This window comes from Vespa velutina, chromosome 3 (genome assembly GCF_912470025.1).
Source record: "Vespa velutina chromosome 3, iVesVel2.1, whole genome shotgun sequence".
In the NCBI taxonomy this organism is placed as follows: Eukaryota; Metazoa; Arthropoda; class Insecta; order Hymenoptera; family Vespidae; genus Vespa; species Vespa velutina.
The window spans coordinates 11,750,402-11,772,498 of NC_062190.1; the positions used below are offsets into that span (position 1 = coordinate 11,750,402).

The 22,097-nt window shown below is 31.8% G+C and overlaps 5 protein-coding genes across 14 annotated transcripts in view; 1 reads left to right on the forward strand and 4 right to left on the reverse strand.

The window, feature by feature from the left end:
- Positions 1-22,097, forward strand: part of LOC124947562 — a 101,773-nt gene that overhangs the window by 9,006 nt on the left and 70,670 nt on the right. The window lies entirely within an intron of this gene.
- On the reverse strand, positions 304-2,705 carry LOC124947572 (odorant receptor 13a-like). The gene is made up of 7 exons (XM_047489920.1): positions 2,684-2,705; positions 1,966-2,235; positions 1,320-1,770; positions 1,127-1,226; positions 766-888; positions 530-685; positions 304-443 (listed from the first exon to the last, which is right to left on the reverse strand). The coding sequence occupies exons 1-7, from the start codon at positions 2,697-2,699 to the stop codon at positions 378-380; spliced, it is 1,182 nt and encodes a 393-aa protein (XP_047345876.1). The 5' UTR covers positions 2,700-2,705; the 3' UTR covers positions 304-377.
- Positions 5,429-13,595, reverse strand: LOC124947657. Its single transcript, XM_047490114.1, has 14 exons — positions 13,535-13,595; positions 12,748-13,017; positions 11,984-12,434; positions 11,773-11,872; positions 11,383-11,505; positions 11,148-11,303; positions 10,968-11,019; positions 9,161-9,265; positions 7,268-7,537; positions 6,467-6,917; positions 6,299-6,398; positions 5,910-6,032; positions 5,677-5,832; positions 5,429-5,563 (listed from the first exon to the last, which is right to left on the reverse strand). The coding sequence occupies exons 1-14, from the start codon at positions 13,548-13,550 to the stop codon at positions 5,501-5,503; spliced, it is 2,436 nt and encodes an 811-aa protein (XP_047346070.1). The 5' UTR covers positions 13,551-13,595; the 3' UTR covers positions 5,429-5,500.
- LOC124947570 (odorant receptor 13a-like) lies at positions 15,095-17,778 on the reverse strand. Its single transcript, XM_047489918.1, has 7 exons — positions 17,718-17,778; positions 16,927-17,196; positions 16,163-16,613; positions 15,962-16,061; positions 15,578-15,700; positions 15,343-15,498; positions 15,095-15,235 (listed from the first exon to the last, which is right to left on the reverse strand). The coding sequence occupies exons 1-7, from the start codon at positions 17,731-17,733 to the stop codon at positions 15,170-15,172; spliced, it is 1,182 nt and encodes a 393-aa protein (XP_047345874.1). The 5' UTR covers positions 17,734-17,778; the 3' UTR covers positions 15,095-15,169.
- LOC124947569 (odorant receptor 13a-like) lies at positions 19,259-21,883 on the reverse strand. 3 transcript variants are annotated; one of them, XM_047489916.1, is made up of 7 exons: positions 21,850-21,883; positions 21,091-21,360; positions 20,327-20,777; positions 20,125-20,224; positions 19,741-19,863; positions 19,506-19,661; positions 19,259-19,398 (listed from the first exon to the last, which is right to left on the reverse strand). In XM_047489916.1, exons 1-7 carry the CDS (start codon positions 21,863-21,865, stop codon positions 19,333-19,335), a joined length of 1,182 nt encoding a protein of 393 aa, XP_047345872.1. In that variant the 5' UTR covers positions 21,866-21,883; the 3' UTR covers positions 19,259-19,332. The 3 variants fall into 3 exon arrangements, with proteins under 3 accessions (XP_047345872.1, XP_047345871.1, XP_047345873.1); XM_047489915.1 differs by having other exon boundaries at positions 19,723-19,863; XM_047489917.1 differs by lacking the exon at positions 19,741-19,863.

Sequence of the window (22,097 nt, forward strand, 5' to 3'; positions counted from 1 at the left end):
GGAAACATTCCGTGTTACCAACAATGCGTTGGATTACCAGCTCGGAGTAGTCTGATACATAGTTTAAGAATATAAGTCGATAAAACTTGACAAGAAGGTACGATCGATAGATCTCGTAGGTTTTAATGGATATAATAGTAAGATTATTTCAACAAATTATTTGAGTATATATGGAAAAAAAAATTCATTCTATAAAAATAAATTTACATACGACGAGTGATGATAGAAAAAAAGAGTTATAGGAATTTGGAGAGAATCATGATTTAATAAATCTTGGAAAGAAACTACAAACTAATTGTGATATGATCTCGATTTTTTTTACTCGAATATATTCGATTCTATGATAATATAATTATTTGTGAATTAAATGGAAAATATCATTGTTCATCATTTATCATTGTTGCGCGTAAAACAGATAGATAGCCCATTGACGTCTTCAAAACCTACAATAAATAATTTCAACAGTACAGGTTTGTATTAGTTACGAGTAGAAGTTGTTCATTTTATTGTGCCACGAGGGATTACTTACGCTGCTGTAAAGTTCATGATTGAAAATACAAAATTTGCCTGCTGTCAGACGCAATGGTGTTCGTGCTCGACGTATTATCAATATCAGGGATCTGGCCTCGTTCGGTAGTAAATCATACCATATACATTCGTAAGCTGCATAAGCAAGTTCGGTACTCTGAAAGGACAGATTTTTATTCGGTAGCTTTATATTTTTTCATTTCGAGGGCATTTTTTAACCACTATTGTTTCGTCTACCTCGGACCAAAGTTTTTCACCGATGTAGCAGTAGAGATACAGTTGAAGAAGAACGTAAAAGATGTAAAAAGCGAAGAAGAACATCTCTACTAAGGGCTTCTGTTCCCCTTCATCGGCCATTAACTGAAATTCGTAAGCTTGTTCAATTTTACGATTGGTTAATTGTAAATGTTTCTTAAGTTTTTTTAATAGATGTAGAGAAATTCGCGTGATATTAAAAGGATGTGTTAAAAATTATTATTATGGAGTTGTAGCAAATGTACAAGATTTCAACGATTTGTGTAAAAATTCTGGTGATAATGGTAGACAGATATATCTACGATGGGCAGACAAGTCTATGGATTTTTTGTTTGAATTTTACCAAAAGTCCTTGAAAACATTCCATACAGAGTTGCACGGTACAGCCGAGTATTTGAAATAGGAGCATTATATTGAATCGATTTTCTATCGTATCGATGAATCTGAAGAAATTAACTTATAATAGTTGATGATAATGTTAAAATCATTTATTTTGATTTTGTCAAATTATTACGTGATTCTGGACCATTAGGTACCTGTTTAAATAATCGTGCCTTTTTATGATGTAACTTAATTTGATCTGAAATTCTTCTCTCGTAGCGGAATTCAGATTGATCAGATCATTTCGTAGCCTCCAAAGTTGTCCACACACGTGAAGGATCAACATGGCTAAGAAAGTATCTACTGCCGTATACGTTACTGTATAGTAAATTGCACCTATCATTTGACCGATGAACTTTAATTCAAATATTGGACTAGTCATAGTCTCAATTGGAAAATATGCAGGGAAAAATAAAAGACGACCGTCGGTAAGCATCGATAGACATCGCTTGACGGTATAAACAAGGATAAGAGCATAACAGATAGCTGCTGCTCTCGTAGATAGGTTCCTACTAAATTTCGCGTATTCCATCATTTTTTTTTCATCTTCCTTCGTAGATACTTCCTTCCAATCTTCCTCCATTGCGCGGAGAAGATCCTTTATTTCTTCGATAGAAACGTTTGATAAAAATAAGCGTGGAAGCGTGAGAAAAAATGTAAAAAGTATAACTATTGTCTTTATATTCAGCTGATATATAAAATAAAAATAAAATTAACTTAAGAAATATTGAGATATAAATTTTATCAAGTTTAAATTTATATAAAGTTATAGAGGGATTGAAATAAATGAAATGTATTTACGTCCACCGCTAGACCAGAAGAATATCATCTTTATGAATGAGATCGTTTCATTTATGGTGTCCAAAGATAGATTTTCCATAACCAAGTCGAAATCACATCGGTCGAAATAGAGTAGCATGTATTGAGGTATAATGCAGAATAAGATGATGAAGCTAATTCCTATTAACACTTTGTAGCTCGAAATTTGATCGAACCTTCTTTCCTCTGGCCAAATCCCCATAAATTTCATTGTGTACAAGTTCCATCCGCAAGCGTATTCCACTTGTGAAACTTTCGTTAACATAGGACGTTTTAGTATAATATCATTTGATTTTATTGACGTATAAAGCGTTCGTTAATTTTGGATACATATAGGGATTATCGTGAATCACATATTTGTTGGTCACGATCGCGTGACCATAACCAATAGCAATGCGAAACTACGGGTTAGTATGATATATTATTCAAATCTGACAAGATTCAGTATCGAATTCAGGAAAAGAATGGGAGGGGAGATGGAGAGAGAGAGAGAGAGAGAGAGAGAGATAGAAAGAAATTATATTTACAATATGCACTTTAGGAGAAATTCGTCGTTGGAAGATTACGTTCAATTATTGTATCGATCATTCTTATATAATAATGAACGATACTTAAAAGAAATTGAAAATGATACAGGTAAAAATTGCAAAAATATTAATTAAGAAATGGAATAAGTAAAAAATATTTAATTGGTCTCTACCTTCATCAATGGTCATGTTGGTTCTTGTGACAACGTCTTATCAGAAACTGATTCTTTTCTTCGTTTCTTTCGCATTCCGCGTGATATCTTCTTTGAATCATGCATAGGGCGCATGCTCTGGAAAATCAGCGTACGTTGTGACGTGAATATCTGCCTAGATCATATTTTTTTTTTTTTTTTAGTTCATTCATAAAATTAGATTTTTAACACAGAAAATTTCGTTGAATACTTCAACTTTAGGTAATCGCGACGGAGTTAGGGTAAGTTGTTGAGGATCTGTTTTAGGAAATTTTTGATACTTTTTAATACCTATAGACATATATTAGAGACGAGTGTCCTAAAAAGATCCCTCTATAGTTGAACACTCTAAGCGATTTGTTATATAATTTTATTATAAAATATGTCTCTCGCGTGATTAATATTTAACAAAGACATCCTTTCAATATCGATGAAATTGAGTACTTAAGAAGACTTATTTTATGGGACGTAGAAATTTTGATCATTTTAGAGAAACATGATCAGCTCGTTAAAATATAATTAATTATTTACTAAAATTGGCGAATTGAAAGAATTATTTGCATCATATTCTTCCTTTCGTTTAACGTTTGATGATACGTTTATATTGTATAAATGTATAAAATACCGACAAGTAGCTTATAGACGTTTTGAAAAACTGCAGTACATATTTAAATTGCAGTGTATGTATAAGAGGGTAATCCTGTTATCTACGTCGTTGAAAAGTTTACGTGCGATGTGTAAAGATATTCATTCTCCCGATGCATGGTTATGATTCGAATGATTTAGCTTCTATTTTATGTTGCATCGTTTATTCCCATCCTCTGCTGCATAAGAATTTCGTTATCTCATTTAACTTATCTTTTCTTAATATATATATTTGTGTGTGTGTGTGTGTGCATTTGTTGAGCTACTTGTCATACATCAAATAACATCCGTGTAGGTCTTCGCATTGGAAACTGATCCCACTCAGTTGATTTTCCTTTATAGTACTTGTGTATTCGTATTTAGCGCTTGCTCTATAGAAACTTCTTTTTTCTACCATATAGTATACATTAATTTTTCAAATTGATCTTGAAAATGAATCCCTTTTATCAGGATAGATCAGTAAATGTTACTTGTGTTTTTGTCGTCGTATCGAATAGATCCCTCTGTGGTATGAGCTTCAAAGCTACTCGCTACTTCCAGATTGCAACTCTAGCGGTTACTTTGGTTTAGGATTTGTGGAAACATTCCGTGTTACCAACAATGCGTTGGGTTACCAGCTCGGAGTAGTCTGATACATAGTTTAAGAATATAAGTCGATAAAACTTGACAAGAAGGTACGAACGATAGATCTCGTAGTTTTTAATGGGCATAATAGTAAGATTATTTCAACAAATTATTTGAGTGTATAGTATTCATATAAATAGGTATAGTAGTCGTTTTAAATTAGCGTGAATTTATTTTTTTGTATTTAATGACATGTAAGATGGACAATTATCGATATAAAAAAAATAAAACATGTAATCCAAATTTATGTCCTACAGTCAATGATTTGCTCCAGTAACTTGCCAATGAGTTATTCTTCGATATTATCGACGAATCTAAAAAAAAAAAAGTAAAGAAAAGGAAAAAATCATTTATGAAGAAGCGTTTAGTAATTATTAAAATAATAGACTTATTAAACAATGTTTTTTTTTTTTTTTTTTTTTTTTTAAAGTAGAATCAAATAACTCGATGTTTGATTAAATTTTTTTTCCTTATTTCGAGATGCTTTTTTAATATCTTTGCAGTGTAACGTTTTCAGAACAAATGTTATCCACGTAGGAAAACTTTAGAGCGTATTTTCAAGCCCTATCGAAGGAGATAACTTAACTATGTCTTTAGAATATTCGATGACCCTATAGCTCGACGGATTGTCATAATTGATGCCTTCATTGGTTCTTCTTTATTAATTATGGATGCATCGAATAGTATTGCGTGCACTTGCCCGCGTTCAAAGCATTGAAACGAATCGGCTGTTGAAAACTGTTGAAAGATTTATTAACATTTTCTGAAGAAAATGTCGTCTGAGGGGAAGAAGTATGTAATAGAAATGGAAGAATTAAGGAGGAAACGGATGAGAAAGAAAATGTTATCTCCAACTATATGTCGCATATAATCGTTGAACTGGTGCAATTTATGCTTAAAGATGTCCTTAAAATTTATTCAATTTTTATTCTCTCTCTTTTTGTCTATTACCTCTTTCCATCCCTCCTCCTCTTCCTCTCTTCTTTCTTGATCTTTTAGATCAATGCGCAACGCGTGCATTCTCTTTCTTCGACATGTGGAAATCATTATTTCTCATGAATTTTATGTGATACGGTTTATGGATATTTTCTTTATTTCTGAAAATGTAGATTAATTTGTTAATTTTTTGTACATTACGAGCATTAGTTTGTTTTATTTGAAAAAGAAATAGGAGTTATGAAATAGGAAATAGGAGAATGCTCTGGATGAAGGATTTCATTTGTAGAAGCATTATACTATATACGTAGCTATTATTCAAAAAATATCTCTATACTTGAAATAAGAATATATCGTTGCTCTTTTGTCATAATCATTCTAAGTTTAGTCTCATTTTTTCGCTCTTCTTATTTCAAACGTAGAAAAATCGTATTAATTCGTGAAAAATGCATTTATTAAAATTTGTCAGGATTATGATTGAATAAATCCTCGAATGAAAGTAGGAATAAGATATTATATATTATCGATATATTTTTTGTTTGAAAATATTCAATTCTAAGGTGCCATAGTATTTTGTGAAAAGCTTCGATTGTATCATTCGTCCTTTGCCATTGTTGCACGCAAAACAGACAGGAAACTCATTGATGTCTTCAAAACCTGTAATAATTCACCTTATAAGTATTTCCTTTTTATCAGCGATGATTATTTATTTACTATTACTTAAGTATATAAAACAAAAATTGTTTAGTTATTCGATGATAATTACTTACGGTGCTGTAAAGTTCGTGATTCAAAATACAGAATTTGCCAGCTGTTAGACGCAAAGGTGATCGCGATCGATATATTATCAATAACAGTGATCTTGCCTCCTCCGGTAATAAATTGTACCATTTGCATTCGTATGCGGCACGAGCAAGTTCGGTACTCTGAAGGGACAAATTTTTATTCAATAACTTTGAATTTCATTTTAAAGATATTGTTTAATCATTAATTTTTCGTCTACCTCGAACCAAAGTTTTTCACCGACGTAGCAATAGAGATATAATTGAAGTAGAACGTAAAAGATGTAGAAAGCGAAGAAGAACATCTCTAGTAACGGCATTTGTTCTCCGTCATCCATTATTAACTGTAATTCGTACATTTCACAATTTGTATATTTCACAATTGATTAATTGCAGGTATTCTGAATTTTTTTTTAGCAAATGCATAGAAATTAGTGCCTCATTAGGGAATCATGCATTAATAATTTTTATATTTAATAGAATTGTAGATAAGATGCAATATTTAGAAAAAGTTTATATTTGCTGATTGTCCGCAGAAAAATTCAAAGAATGATAAATAAATAAACATATAGATGCAGGATAGTATATGTTTATTCTTTCATAATTTTACCACAAGTCCATGAAAACATTCCATGCACAATTGCAAGGTGCAACCAAGTATTTGAAAGAGCAGCATTATATTGAACCGGTCCTCTAACGTATCGACGAATCTTTTTTTTTTTAAAGAAATTATTTGATTACAAATCTGATTAGAATTTGTTGAATTCTGATTAATTACCTGTTCAAATAATTGTGCCTTTCCACGATGTAATTTAACTTCATCCCAAATTCTTTTCTCGTAGCTGAATTCAAATTGGTAAGATCGTTTTGTAATCTCGAAAGTTGTCCACAAACGTGAAGGACCAACATCGCTAGGAAAGTATCTACTGCTGTGTACGTTACTGAATAATAAATTGCACCTATCATTTGACCGAAGAACTTGAATTCGAATAGTGGACTGGTCATTGTTTCGAATGGAAAATATGAGGGGAAAAATAAAAGACGGCCCTCGGTACGCATCGATAAACATCTTGTCATAGCGTATACCGCGATGAGCGACCAACAGAAAGCGTTTACTTTCGTAGATAGTATTCTGCTGAACTTCGCAAATTTCATCATTTTATTTTTATCTTCTTCCCTTGTCACTTCGTTCCAATCTTTCTCCATTGCGATGAGAAGTCCCTTTATCTCTTCGATGATTAACGGTAGATAAAAATAAGCGTGTAAAATTTGAGATTAAATGTGAAATAGTAACGATCGTCCGTATTTAGCTGAGCATTGTTCTAATAGTTATATTGTTAACCCTCTGTAACTCTATTTTTTTTTTTTCTAATGTTTTTAATAAAAATTTTTATTTCTATTACTTGTGCTATTAATATACCAAGCGTAATAATTAGTACAATTTAAAAATTTCATATATGTAAATCGACAATGTGAATGTGCCATTGAAAATTTAACGAAACTTAAGAAATACGAAAATCTAAATGTGTCCGAGTTTATGTTATTTATTAGAGGGTTGAAATAAATGTAATTTATTTACGTTCACCGCTAGACCAGAAGAATATCATCTTCATGAATGACATCGTTCCATTTATGTTGTCCACGGATAAATTTTCCATAACCAGGTCGAAATCATTTCGATTGAGATAGAGTAGCATGTACTGTGGTATAGTGCAGAATGAGAGGATGAAGATAATCCCTATTAACACTTTGTAGCTCGAAATTTGATCGAAGTTTCTTTTTTCTGGCCAAATCCCCATGAATTTCATCGTGTATATATTCCATCCGCAAGCATAGTCGACTTGCCAAACTTTCGTTAACATAGGACGCGTTAGTATGATCGCATTAAATTGTAGATACAAAGGGTGTAATAATTTTGAAAATATATAGGAATTATCGTGAATCACATATTCCTTGGTTACCATCGCGTGATCATAACCAATAGCAATGGGAAATTACGGTTTAGTATGATATATTATTCAAGACTGACAACTTTCAGCATCGAATTCGGGAAAAGGGAGGGGTGGGGGCGAGACAGAGAGAGAGAGAGAGAGAGAGAGAGAGAGAGAAAGAGAGAGAGAAAGAGAAAGGAAAAGAAATTGTATTCACGATATGCACGTAAAAACATTGATGTTGCAAGATTATAATCAATTATTGCTACCGATCATTATCATCATATTTTTCATAGCGAAAATTAAACGGATACTTGAAGAAAAATTAAATGGATAGATATAATAATGTTATGATTAGTTAAAAATTGTGATGAAAAATGTATTTATACGATCCTCTACCTGGAGCAATGCTCATGTTAGTTCTTGTGACAACGTTCTATCGGGAACTGATTCTTTTGTTCGTTTCTTCCGTATTTCGTATGATATTTTTCTTGAATCATGCGTGGAAGCGCATGCTCTATGAAATCAGTGAACTTTGTAACTAGAATGATCGTATAGATTATTTATAGTTGATGAAGTTTGATTTTTAATATGTACAAAATAATGATAGATGAAATATATTAACTTCAGGAATATTATTATTTTATTTTATAAAATTTCTAAATATTTTTGTCATACAACAATTTTGTAGGAATCTGTATCCTGAATAGATCCCTCTATCGTTCGATGCTCCAAACGATTTGTTGTATGTCTTGCGTGTTCTTAACTCTCACGGTTCGTCTGTCATCAGTCTAGCTGACATTAGAGTATGTTAACTTATCGACACGCAAGACATTACAGACATCTAGGAAATAATTCCTTTTAATGCTGATAAAATTTAATATTTAATAAGACTTGTTTTGTGATATGTCGTATGGGTATGTAGCAATTGTTAACTTTCGAAAACACATAATCAAGCTCATTGAAATAGAAATAATTATTTGTTAACATGATGGATTAAAGAATTTGTTTGCTCTTTTATTGTACAACGTTTTATAATGCATTTACATTTGCGCTTTGTATGAAATAGTAAACTCATTGAAAGACTACAATAGGTACGTCATAATGGACAATTTTTTTTCATTAGGTCTAATCATAAAAATAATGTAGTACTGTTACTTACATTGTTTCAAAGTTTGTATCTGAATGGACCAAATTTGGCTCAATTATGTACTCGTATTCGAAACGTGATAATGATTCGAGATTTGGTTTGACTAGGTGATAAATTACACCATTGAACGTATTATATTGCATCGACGATTTCTATGCTATTTAAAATCAAGTACTTAATCATGTTTTTTTTTTTTTTTTTTTTTTTTTTGTAAAACATATAAAAGAGAAAATTAATTATCTCCGAAATGAATTCTATTGGCGATTAAACAATATTGATATATTTGAAGCGAATTGTGTGTTAAATAGATACCGAAGAAAAAACATTTCGATCGGAATCATCTCATTTTCAATTCGTACTAATCTTTTTAGTAATTTATTTAATCGCTCACCAAAAGCGTCCCTGGTAACAACATTTAACCCAAAATTATATCGAACGGCCGAGCATTTGTGACAATAACGTGTCATTAAATTATTCTTCGATTTTATCGAGGAATCTGCGAAAAAATATTTTGCGGAGAATCGATTAGAAATAACTATATAAATCATAGATTTATTATAAAATTTCTTAGGAATGAATCGTAAAGAGAAATTGAATTTTAAATGGATGTACCCGTATTATAGAAATCGTGTTTTTTGATAGAATGTAATAATAAATTAATTCGATGCTTCATTCAATTCTCTTTCCTTTTCTTCCGTCAGACATTTAATATATTTATAGAGTTAACGTTTCCAGTAACAAATGTAATTCAAAAAAGAAAAGTTTATAGCGCATTTTCGAGCCCTACCGAAGAAGATGACTTGACTATGTCTTTAGAATATTCGATGAACCTATAGCTCGAATGAGATCGCCCTAATTGATAGGTTCATTGGTTCTTATTTATTAATCATGCATGTGTCGAGTAGTATTGTGTGCACTTAAGCATTCAGAGCATTATGACGAATCAAGCTGTTAAAAAATGTATTAATGCTTCTGAGCAAAATGTAGTTCGAGGGGAAAAAATGTATGATAAAAATGGGAGAACAAAGGAGGAGGAGGAGGAGGAGGCGGTGGAAGAGGCGGCTGAGAACGAAAATATTATTTCAAACTTTATCATCGCATAGTCGTTGAACTCGTACAATTTACTCTTAACGGAGATGTCCTTAAAATTTACTCATCTTTTATTCTCTATTTTCCGTTCTTTTACCTCCTTCCAATCCTCCTCCTCATTCTCCTCTCTTCTATCGTTGTCTTTCAGAGTTGACGAGCGCATTTTCTTTCTCCCACGTGGAAACTCCGATCGAATTTCATATGATACCGGCTTATAGATATTTTATTAGTGTCTGGAGATGTAGATTAATTTACTTTTTTTTTTTTTTTTTTTTTTTTTTTTTAACGCGATGAACGACAATTCGTTTTATTCAACGAGAAAATATGAATTATGATTTAGAGGGGAGGGGGAATGGAAAGTTTCAAGGCGAGATATTTCATTTTCAGAAATACATACTACTTTTGTTCTCTTTGCCTAATTATTGTTCAAAAAATATTCCTAGACTTTACAATAATTAGAATATATTCTATTTCTCGTTTGTTATAATCATTCATTGTTTATTCTTATTCATTGTGCTCTTTACTGTATACATTTTAAATTCATTTTTTATTAACTTACTAAAATGATATATTCAGAATGAATTTGTTTGGATTTCGAATTTATTTGAAATTTATAAGTCGACCTCATTTTCTTTTTTTTTCACTTTATTGAAAAATTCTAATCCTACGGTCATGATGTAATAATCTAATGCGTAAGGGCAAATCGTAAAATGCAACATTTCAGGATTATTAACAAACTCGATCTATTAAAATATTACAAAGTAAACTTTAAAATGATGTAAATGATCGGTCTCGATCGTTATCATATAAGTGTAGAGTAGACCAAAAGTTTCTAGGTAATTTTTAAAAAATCATTTATTCTTTCTCGAAACGTTTTAGGCAAAATATTTCTTCAGATTGTAAAACTACAAGTGTAGCAACTTCATATATATATATATATATATATATATATATATATATATATATATAAATTTGTCAGGATTATGATTTAATAAATCTTCGAATTAAATTACGAGCAAAATATAATCTAGATATAATTTTTTTGAAAATATTCGATTCTAGGATATTATAATAATTTTTAAATTATTTTCTAAAATATTATTCATTTTTTATCATTGTCGCACGCAAAACAGATAGATAACCCATTGATGTCTTTAAAACCTGTAAAAGGAAAAAATAATTCAACGCACGTGTCTCTCGGTTTTTGTTAACTACTAACTATTTATGATTTATTTAGGTATAGAAAAAAAGTTGTTCATTTCATAGTGTCTCTTATAAGGATTACTTACGGTGCTGTAAAGTTCATGATTGAAAATACAAAATTTGCCAGCTGTCAGGCGCAATGGTATTCGCGCTCGACGTATTATCAATATCAGGGATCTGGCCTCGTTCGGTAGTAAATCGTACCATTTACATTCGTATGCGGCACGAGCCAGTTCGGTACTCTGAAAGGACAAATTTTTATTCGGTAGCTTTGTTTATCATTTCGAAAAGACATTTTTTAACCATTAATGTTTTGTCCACCTCGGACCAAAGTTTTTCACCGACGTAGCAGTAAAGATATAGTTGAAGTAGAACGTAGAATATGTAGAAACCGAAGAAAAAGATCTCTACTAACGGCATTTGTTCTACTTCTTCGGCCATTAACTGAAATTCGTACTCTTATAGATATTTTATTACCTAGTTTAATTAATTGTAAGTGTTTCCTGAACTTCAATAAAATATGCGTTAATAATGTTAAATAATTATTATAAAATTATTATGTAGTCTGGAGTAACAGTAGCGAATATACAAGATTTGGATAAGAAATGGTTTGGAGAATAATTGTACTTGCTGACAATTCATTCAAAAATTCAAATATACATGTAGACGAATATATAGATGCACAAAACTGTCTATTTTATCGAATTTTACCAGAAGTCCTTGGAAACATTCGATGCACAATTGAAGGGTACAACCGAGTATTTGAAAGAGAAACATTATGTTGAATCGATCCTCTATTGTGTCGACGAACCTTAAAAAAAAAAAAAAAAAAACATTCCCATATAATTGATCATAATATTGTATTATTATATATTATAATAATACAATATAATAGTGTTAATAATTCTTCCGTAACATTTACCTGTTCAAATAATCGTGCCTTTTTACAATGTAACTTAATTTGATCTGAAATTCATTTTTCATATCGGAATTCAAATTGATCAGATTATTTTGTAGCCTCGAAAGTTGTCCGCATACATGAAGAATCAACATGGCTATGAAAGTATCCACTGCTGTATACGCTGTGGTATAATATACCGAACCAATTATTTGACAGATGAACGTCAATTCGAACATTGGACTAGTCATTGTCTCGAATGGAAAATATGCCGAGAGAAATAGAACACGACCGTCGGTACGCATCGATAGACATCTTTTCACAGCATAAACCGAAATAAGGGCGTAACAAATAGCGGTTGCTCTCGTAGCTAAAATCCGACTGAATTTTGCTAACTTCATCATTTTCCTTTCATCTTCTTTCGTTGTCACTTCCTTCCAGTCTTCCTCCATTGCGGAAAGGAGATCCTTCATTTCTTTAATCGAAACGATGAATAAAAATCAATATAAAAGTCTAATCAAAAATATTAAATGTCGAATGATCGTTTATATTTTTAAGCTCTCTATAATTATTTTTTGTCATGTCTTTGAAGAAAACAATTATATTATTACTTCGCGCTTATAATAAAACGAATAAAATTGTATATATCGATTGTCCAATGACAAGGATATTTTTTTGTCGAATAGAACGAAAACGTAAATTACGAAATATAGACAGATCTAAAATAAGTGCGAGTTATAAATTTACGGGAAATTATAAAAAGATTGAAATAAATTTAATTTATTTACGTCCTCCGTTAAACCAGAAGAAGATCATCTTTATGAATGCGATCGTTCCATTCATGTTGTCCACAGATAGGTTTTCCATAATCAAGTTAAAGTCGTCTCGATCGAAATATAATACTATCGATTGAGGTATAGTGCAGAACAAGATGATGAATGCAATCCCTATTAACACTTTGTAGCTCGAGATTTGATCGAACCTTCTTTCCTCTGGCCAAATCCCAATGAATTTCATCGTGTATAAGTTCCATCCGCAAGCGTATTCCACTTGCGAAACTTTCGTTAACATAGGACGCGTTAGTATAATCGCATTAGATTACAGGTATTAGGCGTGCAATAATTTTGGAAATATACAGGAATTATCGTGAATGACATATCCGTTGGTCACGATCGCGTGACCACAACGTACGGATCAATATGATGTATTATTTAATTCTGAGAACTTTTAGGATCCCATTCGAGGATAGATAGATAGATAGAGAGAGAGAGAGAGAGAGAGAGAGAGAGAGAGAGAGAGAGAGAGAGAGAGAGAGAGAGAGAGAGGGAGAGAGAGAGAAAGAGAGAGAGAGAGAGAGAGAGAGAGAGAGAGAGAGAGAGAGAGAGAGAGAGAAATTATATTCACAATATGCACTTTAGGAGAAATTCTTCGTTGGAAGATTACGTTCAATTATTGTATCGATCATTCTTATGTAATAATGAACGATACTTAAAAGCAATTGAAAATGATACAGATTAAAATTGTAAATATTAATTAAGAAATGGAATAAGGAAAAAATATTTAATCGGTCTCTACCTTCACCAATGGTCATGTTGGTTCTTGTGACAACGTCTTATCAGGAACTGATTCTTTTCTTCGTTTCTTTCGCATTCTGCGTGATGTCTTCTTTGAATCATGCATAGGGCGCATGCTCTGGAAAATCAGCGTACGTTGTGACGTAAATATCTACCTAGATCATATTTTTTTTTTTTTTAGTTCATTTATAAAATTAGATTTTTAACACATAGAAAATTTCGTTGAATACTTCAACTTTAGGTAATAGCGACGGAGTTAGGGTAAGTTGTTGAGAATCTGTTTTAGGAAATTTTTGATACTTTTTAAGTATCAAAATTTTTTTACTTTACTATAGACATATATTAGAGACGAGTGTCCTAAAAAGATCCCTCTATAGTTGAACACTCTAAGCGATTTGTTATATAATTTTATTATAAAATATGTCCCTCGCGTGATTAATATTTAACAAAGATATCCTTTCAATATCGATGAAATTGAGAACTTAAGAAGACTTATTTTATGGGACGTAGAAATTTTGATCATTTTAGAGAAACATGATCAGCTCGTTAAAATATAATTAATTATTTACTAAAATTGGCGTATTGAAAGAATTATTTGCATCATATTCTTCCTTTCGTTTAACGTTTAATGATACGTTTATATTGTATAAATTTATAAAATACCGACAAGTAGCTCATAGACGTTTTGAAAAACTGCAGTACATATTTAAATTGCAGTGTATGTATAAGAGGGTAATCCTGTTATCTACGTCGTTGAAAAGTTTACGTGCGATGTGTAAAGATATTCATTCTCCCGATGCATGGTTATGATTCGAATGATTTAGCTTCTATTTTATGTTGCATCGTTTATTCCCATCCTCTGCTGCATAAGAATTTCGTTATCTCATTTAACTTATCTTTTCTTAATATATATATTTGTGTGTGTGTGTGTGTGCATTTGTTGAGCTACTTGTCATACGTCAAATAACATCCGTGTAGGTGTTTGTATTGGAAACTGATCCCCCTCAGTTGATTTTCCTTTATAGTACTTGTGTATTCGTATTTAGCGCTTGCTCTATAGAAACTTCTTTTTTCTACCATATAGTATACATTAATTTTTCAAATTGATCTTGAAAATGAATCCCTTTTATCAGGATAGATCAGTAAATGTTACTTGTGTTTTTATCGTCGTATCGAATAGATCCCTCTGTGGTATGAGCTTCAAAGCTACTCGCTACTTCCAGATTGCAACTCTAGCGGTTACTTTGATTTAGGATTTGTGGAAACATTCCGTGTTACCAACAATGCGTTGGGTTACCAGCTCGGAGTAGTCTGATACATAGTTTAAGAATATAAGTCGATAAAACTTGACAAGAAGGTACGATCGATAGGTCTCGTAGGTTTTAATGGATATAATAGTAAGATTATTTCAACAAATTATTTGAGTATATATGGAAAAAAAATTCATTCTATAAAAATAAATTTACATACGACGAGTGATGATAGAAGAAAAGAGTTATAGGAATTTGGAGAGGATCATGATTTAATAAATCTTGGAAAGAAACTACAAACTAATTGTTATGTGATCTCGATTTTTTTTACTCGAATATATTCGATTCTATGATAATCTAATTATTTGTGAATTAAATGGAAAATATCATTGTTCATCATTTATCGTTGTTGCGCGTAAAACAGATAGATAGCCCATTGACGTCTTCAAAACCTGTAAAAACAATTTTAACGTTCAGGTATCTCATTTTTGTTAATTACGATTTATGATTTATTTCGTCATAAAAAGAAATTTTTTAGTGGCTCATTTGGATTACTTACGCTGCTGTAAAGTTCATGATTTAAAGTAAAGAATTTTCCTGCTGTCAGATGCAAAGGTGATTGTGCTCGATGAATTATCAATATCAGGGATCTGGCCTCGTTCGGTAGTAAATCGTACCATTTACATTCGTATGCGGCACGAGCCAGTTCGGTACTCTGAAAGGACAAATTTTTATTCGGTAGCTTTGTTTATCATTTCGAAAAGACATTTTTTAACCATTAATGTTTTGTTCACCTCGGACCAAAGTTTTTCACCGACGTAGCAGTAAAGATATAGTTGAAGTAGAACGTAGAATATGTAGAAACCGAAGAAAAAGATCTCTATTAACGGCGTTTGTTCTACTTCTTCGGCCATTAACTGAAATTTGTACTCTTATAGATACTTTACGATTAATTAATTGTAAATGTTTCCTGAACTTTAATAAAATATGCGTTAATAATGTTAAATAATTATTATAAAATTATTATGTAGTCTGGAGTAACAGTAGCGAATATACAAGATTTGGATAAGAAATGGTTTGGAGAATGATTGTACTTGTTGACAATTCATTCAAACATTCAAATATACATGTAGACGAATATATAGATGCTCAAAACTGTCTATTTTATCGAATTTTACCATAAGTCCTTGGAAACATTCGATACACAATTGAAGGGTACAACCGAGTATTTGAAAGAGAAACATTATGTTGAATCGATCCTCTATCGTGTCGACGAACCTTAAAAAAAAACATTCCCATATAATTGATCATAATATTGTATTATTATATATTATAATAATACAATGTAATAGTGTTAATAATTCTTCCGTAACAATTACCTATTCAAATAATCGTGCCTTTTTACAATGTTACTTAATTTGATCTGAAATTCATTTTTCATATCGGAATTCAAATTGATCAGATTATTTTGTAGCCTCGAAAGTTGTCCGCATACATGAAGAATCAACATGGCTATGAAAGTATCCACTGCTGTATATGCTGTGGTATAATATACCAAACCAATTATTTGACAGATGAACGTCAATTCGAACATTGGACTAGTCATTGTCTCGAATGGAAAATATCCCGAGAGAAATAGATCACGACCGTTGGTACGCATCGATAGACATTTTTTCACAGCATAAACCGAAATAATGGCGTAACAAATAGCGGTTGCTCTCGTAGCTAAAATCCGACTGAATTTAGCTAATTTCATCATTTTCCTTTCATCTTCTTTCGTCGCCACGTCCTTCCAGTCTTCCTCCATTGCGGAAAGGAGATCCTTCATTTCTTTAATCGAAACGATGAATAAAAATCAATATAAAAGTCTAATCAAAAATATTAAATGTCGAATGATCGTTTATATTTTTAAGCTCTCTGTAATTATTTTTTGTCATGTCTTTGAAGAATACAATTATATTATTACTTCGCACTTATAATAAAACGAATAAAATTGTATATATCGATTGTCCAATGACAAGGATATTTTTTTGTCAAATAGAACGAAAACGTAAATTACGAAATATAGACAGATCTAAAATAAGTGCGAGTTATAAATTTACGGGAAATTATAAAAAGATTGAAATAAATTTAATTTATTTACGTCCTCCGTTAAACCAGAAGAAGATCATCTTTATGAATGCGATCGTTCCATTCATGTTGTCCACAGATAGGTTTTCCATAATCAAGTTAAAGTCGTCTCGATCGAAATATAATACTATCGATTGAGGTATAGTGCAGAACAAGATGATGAATGCAATCCCTATTAACACTTTGTAGCTCGAGATTTGATCGAACCTTCTTTCCTCTGGCCAAATCCCAATGAATTTCATCGTGTATAAGTTCCATCCGCAAGCGTATTCCACTTGCGAAACTTTCGTTAACATAGGACGCGTTAGTATAATCGCATTAGATTACAGGTATTAGGCGTGCAATAATTTTGGAAATATACAGGAATTATCGTGAATGACATATCCGTTGGTCACGATCGCGTGACCACAACGTACGGATCAATATGATGTATTATTTAATTCTGAGAACTTTTAGGATCCCATTCGAGGATAGATAGATAGATAGAGAGAGAGAGAGAGAGAGAGAGAGAGAGAGAGAGAGAGAGAGAGAGAGAGAGAGAGAGAGAGAGAGAGAGGGAGAGAGAGAGAAAGAGAGAGAGAGAGAGAGAGAGAGAGAGAGAGAGAGAGAGAGAGAGAGAGAAATTATATTCACAATATGCACTTTAGGAGAAATTCTTCGTTGGAAGATTACGTTCAATTATTGTATCGATCATTCTTATGTAATAATGAACGATACTTAAAAGCAATTGAAAATGATACAGATTAAAATTGTAAATATTAATTAAGAAATGGAATAAGGAAAAAATATTTAATCGGTCTCTACCTTCACCAATGGTCATGTTGGTTCTTGTGACAACGTCTTATCAGGAACTGATTCTTTTCTTCGTTTCTTTCGCATTCTGCGTGATGTCTTCTTTGAATCATGCATAGGGCGCATGCTCTGGAAAATCAGCGTACGTTGTGACGTAAATATCTACCTAGATCATATTTTTTTTTTTTTTAGTTCATTTATAAAATTAGATTTTTAACACATAGAAAATTTCGTTGAATACTTCAACTTTAGGTAATAGCGACGGAGTTAGGGTAAGTTGTTGAGAATCTGTTTTAGGAAATTTTTGATACTTTTTAATACCTATAGACATATATTAGAGACGAGTGTCCTAAAAAGATCCCTCTATAGTTGAACACTCTAAGCGATTTGTTATATAATTTTATTATAAAATATGTCCCTCGCGTGATTAATATTTAACAAAGACATCCTTTCAATATCGATGAAATTGAGTACTTAAGAAGACTTATTTTATGGGACGTAGAAATTTTGATCATTTTAGAGAAACATGATCAGCTCGTTAAAATATAATTAATTATTTACTAAAATTGGCGAATTGAAAGAATTATTTGCATCATATTCTTCCTTTCGTTTAACGTTTAATGATACGTTTATATTGTATAAATGTATAAAATACCGACAAGTAGCTCATAGACGTTTTGAAAAACTGCAGTACATATTTAAATTGCAGTGTATGTATAAGAGGGTAATCCTGTTATCTACGTCGTTGAAAAGTTTACGTGCGATGTGTAAAGATATTCATTCTTCCGATGCATGGTTATGATTCGAATGATTTAGCTTCTATTTTATGTTGCATCGTTTATTCCCATCCTCTGCTGCATAAGAATTTCGTTATCTCATTTAACTTATCTTTTCTTAATATATATATTTGTGTGTGTGTGTGTGTGGATTTGTTGAGCTACTTGTCATACGTCAAATAACATCCGTGTAGGTCTTCGCATTGGAAACTGATCCCCCTCAGTTGATTTTCCTTTATAGTACTTGTGTATACGTATTTAGTGTTTGTTCTATAGAAACTTCTTTTTTCTACTATATAGTGTACATTAATTTTTCAAATTAATCTTGAAAATGAATCCCTTTTATCAGGATAGATCAGTAAATGTTACTTGTGTTTTTATCGTCGTATCGAATAGATCCCTCTGTGGTATGAGCTTCAAAGCTACTCGCTACTTCCAGATTGCAACTCTAGCGGTTACTTTGGTTTAGGATTTGTGGAAACATTCCGTGTTACCAACAATGCGTTGCGTTACCAGCTCGGAGTAGTCTGATACATAGTTAAAGAACATAAGTCGATAAAACTTGACAAGAAGGTACGATCGATAGGGCTCCTAGGTTTTAATGGATATAATAGTAAGATTATTTCAACAAATTATTTGATATATATGGAAAAAAAATTCATTCTATAAAAATAAATTTACATACGACGAGTGATGATAGAAGAAAAGAGTTATAGGAATTTGGAGAGGATCATGATTTAATAAATCTTGGAAAGAAACTACAAACTAATTGTGATATGATCTCGATTTTTTTTACTCGAATACATTCGATTCTATGATAATCTAATTATTTGTGAATTAAATGGGAAATATCATTGTTCATCATTTATCGTTGTTGCGCGTAAAACAGATAGATATCCCATTGACGTCTTCAAAACCTGTAAAAACAATTTCAACGTACAGGTATCTCATTTTTATTAATTACGATTTGTGATTTATTTCGTCATAAAAAGAAATTTTTTAGTGGCTCATTTGGATTACTTACGCTGCTGTAAAGTTCATGATTTAAAGTAAAGAATTTTCCTGCTGTCAGATGCAAAGGTGATCGTGCTCGACGAATTATCAATATTAGGCATCTAGCCTCGTTCGGTAGTAAATCGTACCATTTACATACGTATGCGGCACGAGCCAGTTCGGTACTCTGAAAGGACAAATTTTTATTCGGTAGCTTTGTTTATCATTTCGAAAAGACATTTTTTAACCATTAATGTTTTGTCCACCTCGGACCAAAGTTTTTCACCGACGTAGCAGTAAAGATATAGTTGAAGTAGAACGTAGAATATGTAGAAACCGAAGAAAAAGATCTCTATTAACGGCATTTGTTCTACTTTTTCGGCCATTAACTGAAATTTGTACTCTTATAGATACTGTACGATTAATTAATTGTAAATGTTTCCTGAACTTTAATAAAATATGCGTTAATAATTTTGAATAATTATTATAAAATTATTATGTAGTCTGGAGTAACAGTAGCGAATATACAAGATTTGGATAAGAAATGGTTTGGAGAATGATTGTACTTGTTCACAATTCATTCAAACATTCAAATATACATGTAGACGAATATATAGATGCACAAAACTGTCTATTTTATCGAATTTTACCATAAGTCCTTGGAAACATTCGATGCACAATTGAAGGGTACAACCGAGTATTTGAAAGAGAAACATTATGTTGAATCGATCCTCTATCGTGTCGACGAACCTTAAAAAAAAAACATTCCCATATAATTGATCATGACATTGTACTATTATATATTATAATAATACAATATAATAGTGTTAATAATTCTCCCGTAACAATTACCTATTCAAATAATCGTGCCTTTTTACAATGTAACTTAATTTGATCTGAAATTCATTTTTCATATCGGAATTCAAATTGATCAGATTATTTTGTAGCCTCGAAAGTTGTCCGCATACATGAAGAATCAACATGGCTATGAAAGTATCCACTGCTGTATATGCTGTGGTATAATATACCAAACCAATTATTTGACAGATGAACGTCAATTCGAACATTGGACTAGTCATTGTCTCGAATGGAAAATATGCCGAGAGAAATAGATCACGACCGTTGGTACGCATCGATAGACATTTTTTCACAGCATAAACCGAAATAAGGGCGTAACAAATAGCGGTTGCTCTCGTAGCTAAAATCCGACTGAATTTTGCTAATTTCATCATTTTCCTTTCATCTTCTTTCGTCGCCACGTCCTTCCAGTCTTCCTCCATTGCGGAAAGGAGATCCTTCATTTCTTTAATCGAAACGATGAATAAAAATCAATATAAAAATGTAATCAAAAATATTAAATGTCGAATGATCGTTTATATTTTTAAGCTCTCTATAATTATTTTTTGTCATATCTTTGAAGAAAAGAATTATATTATTACTTCGCGCTTATAATAAAACGAATAAAATTGTATATATCGATTGTCCAATGACAAGGATATTTTTTTGTCGAATAGAACGAAAACGTAAATTACGAAATATAGACAGATCTAAAATAAGTGCGAGTTATAAATTTACGGGAAATTATAAAAATATTGAAATAAATTTAATTTATTTACGTCCTCCGCTAGACCAGAAGAATATCATCTTTATGAATGCGATCGTTCCATTCATGTTGTCCACAGATAGGTTTTCCATAATCAAGTCAAAGTCGTCTCGATCGAAATATAATACTATCGATTGAGGTATAGTGCAGAACAAGATGATGAATGCAATCCCTATTAACACTTTGTAGCTCGAGATTTGATCGAACCTTCTTTCCTCTGGCCAAATCCCAATGAATTTCATCGTGTATAAGTTCCATCCGCAAGCGTATTCCACTTGCGAAACTTTCGTTAACATAGGACGCGTTAGTATAATCGCATTAGATTACAGGTATTTGGCGTGCAATAATTTTGGAAATATACAGGAATTATCGTGAATGACATACCCGTTGGTCACGATCGCGTGACCACAATGTACGGATCAATATGATGTATTATTTAATTCTGAGAACTTTTAGGATCCCATTCGAGGATAGATAGAGAGAGAGAGAGAGAGAGAGAAAGAGAGAGGGAGAGGGAGAGAGAGAGAGAGAGAGAAAGAGGGAGAGAGAGAGATAAAAAAAGAAAAAGAAAAAGAAATTATATTCACGATATGTACTTTGGAAATATGTCATTGCAAGATTATAATCAATTATTGTATCAATGATTATTGTGACATTTTTTATAATGAACATTAATTAAAAAGAGGAAGATGAAAATTATAGGATATATTGATTGATTAATTGTTAAGAATAATTGAAAATTGAAATGGAAATTGTTTAAACAATAGTCTACCTCGACCAACGTTCATGTTGATTCTTATGACAACGTCGTATCAAGAACTGATTCATTTCTTTCACATTTTACATGACATTTTCCTCGTATAATGCGTGGGGCGCATGCTCTGTGAAATCAGGAGAACGCAGTTACGATAATGACCGTCTTTTCTATAGACACAGATATCTTTTAGGGACGAGTATCCTAGAAAGATCCCTCTATCGATGGACACCCTAAGCAATTTGCTATATGGTTTGTATGCTATA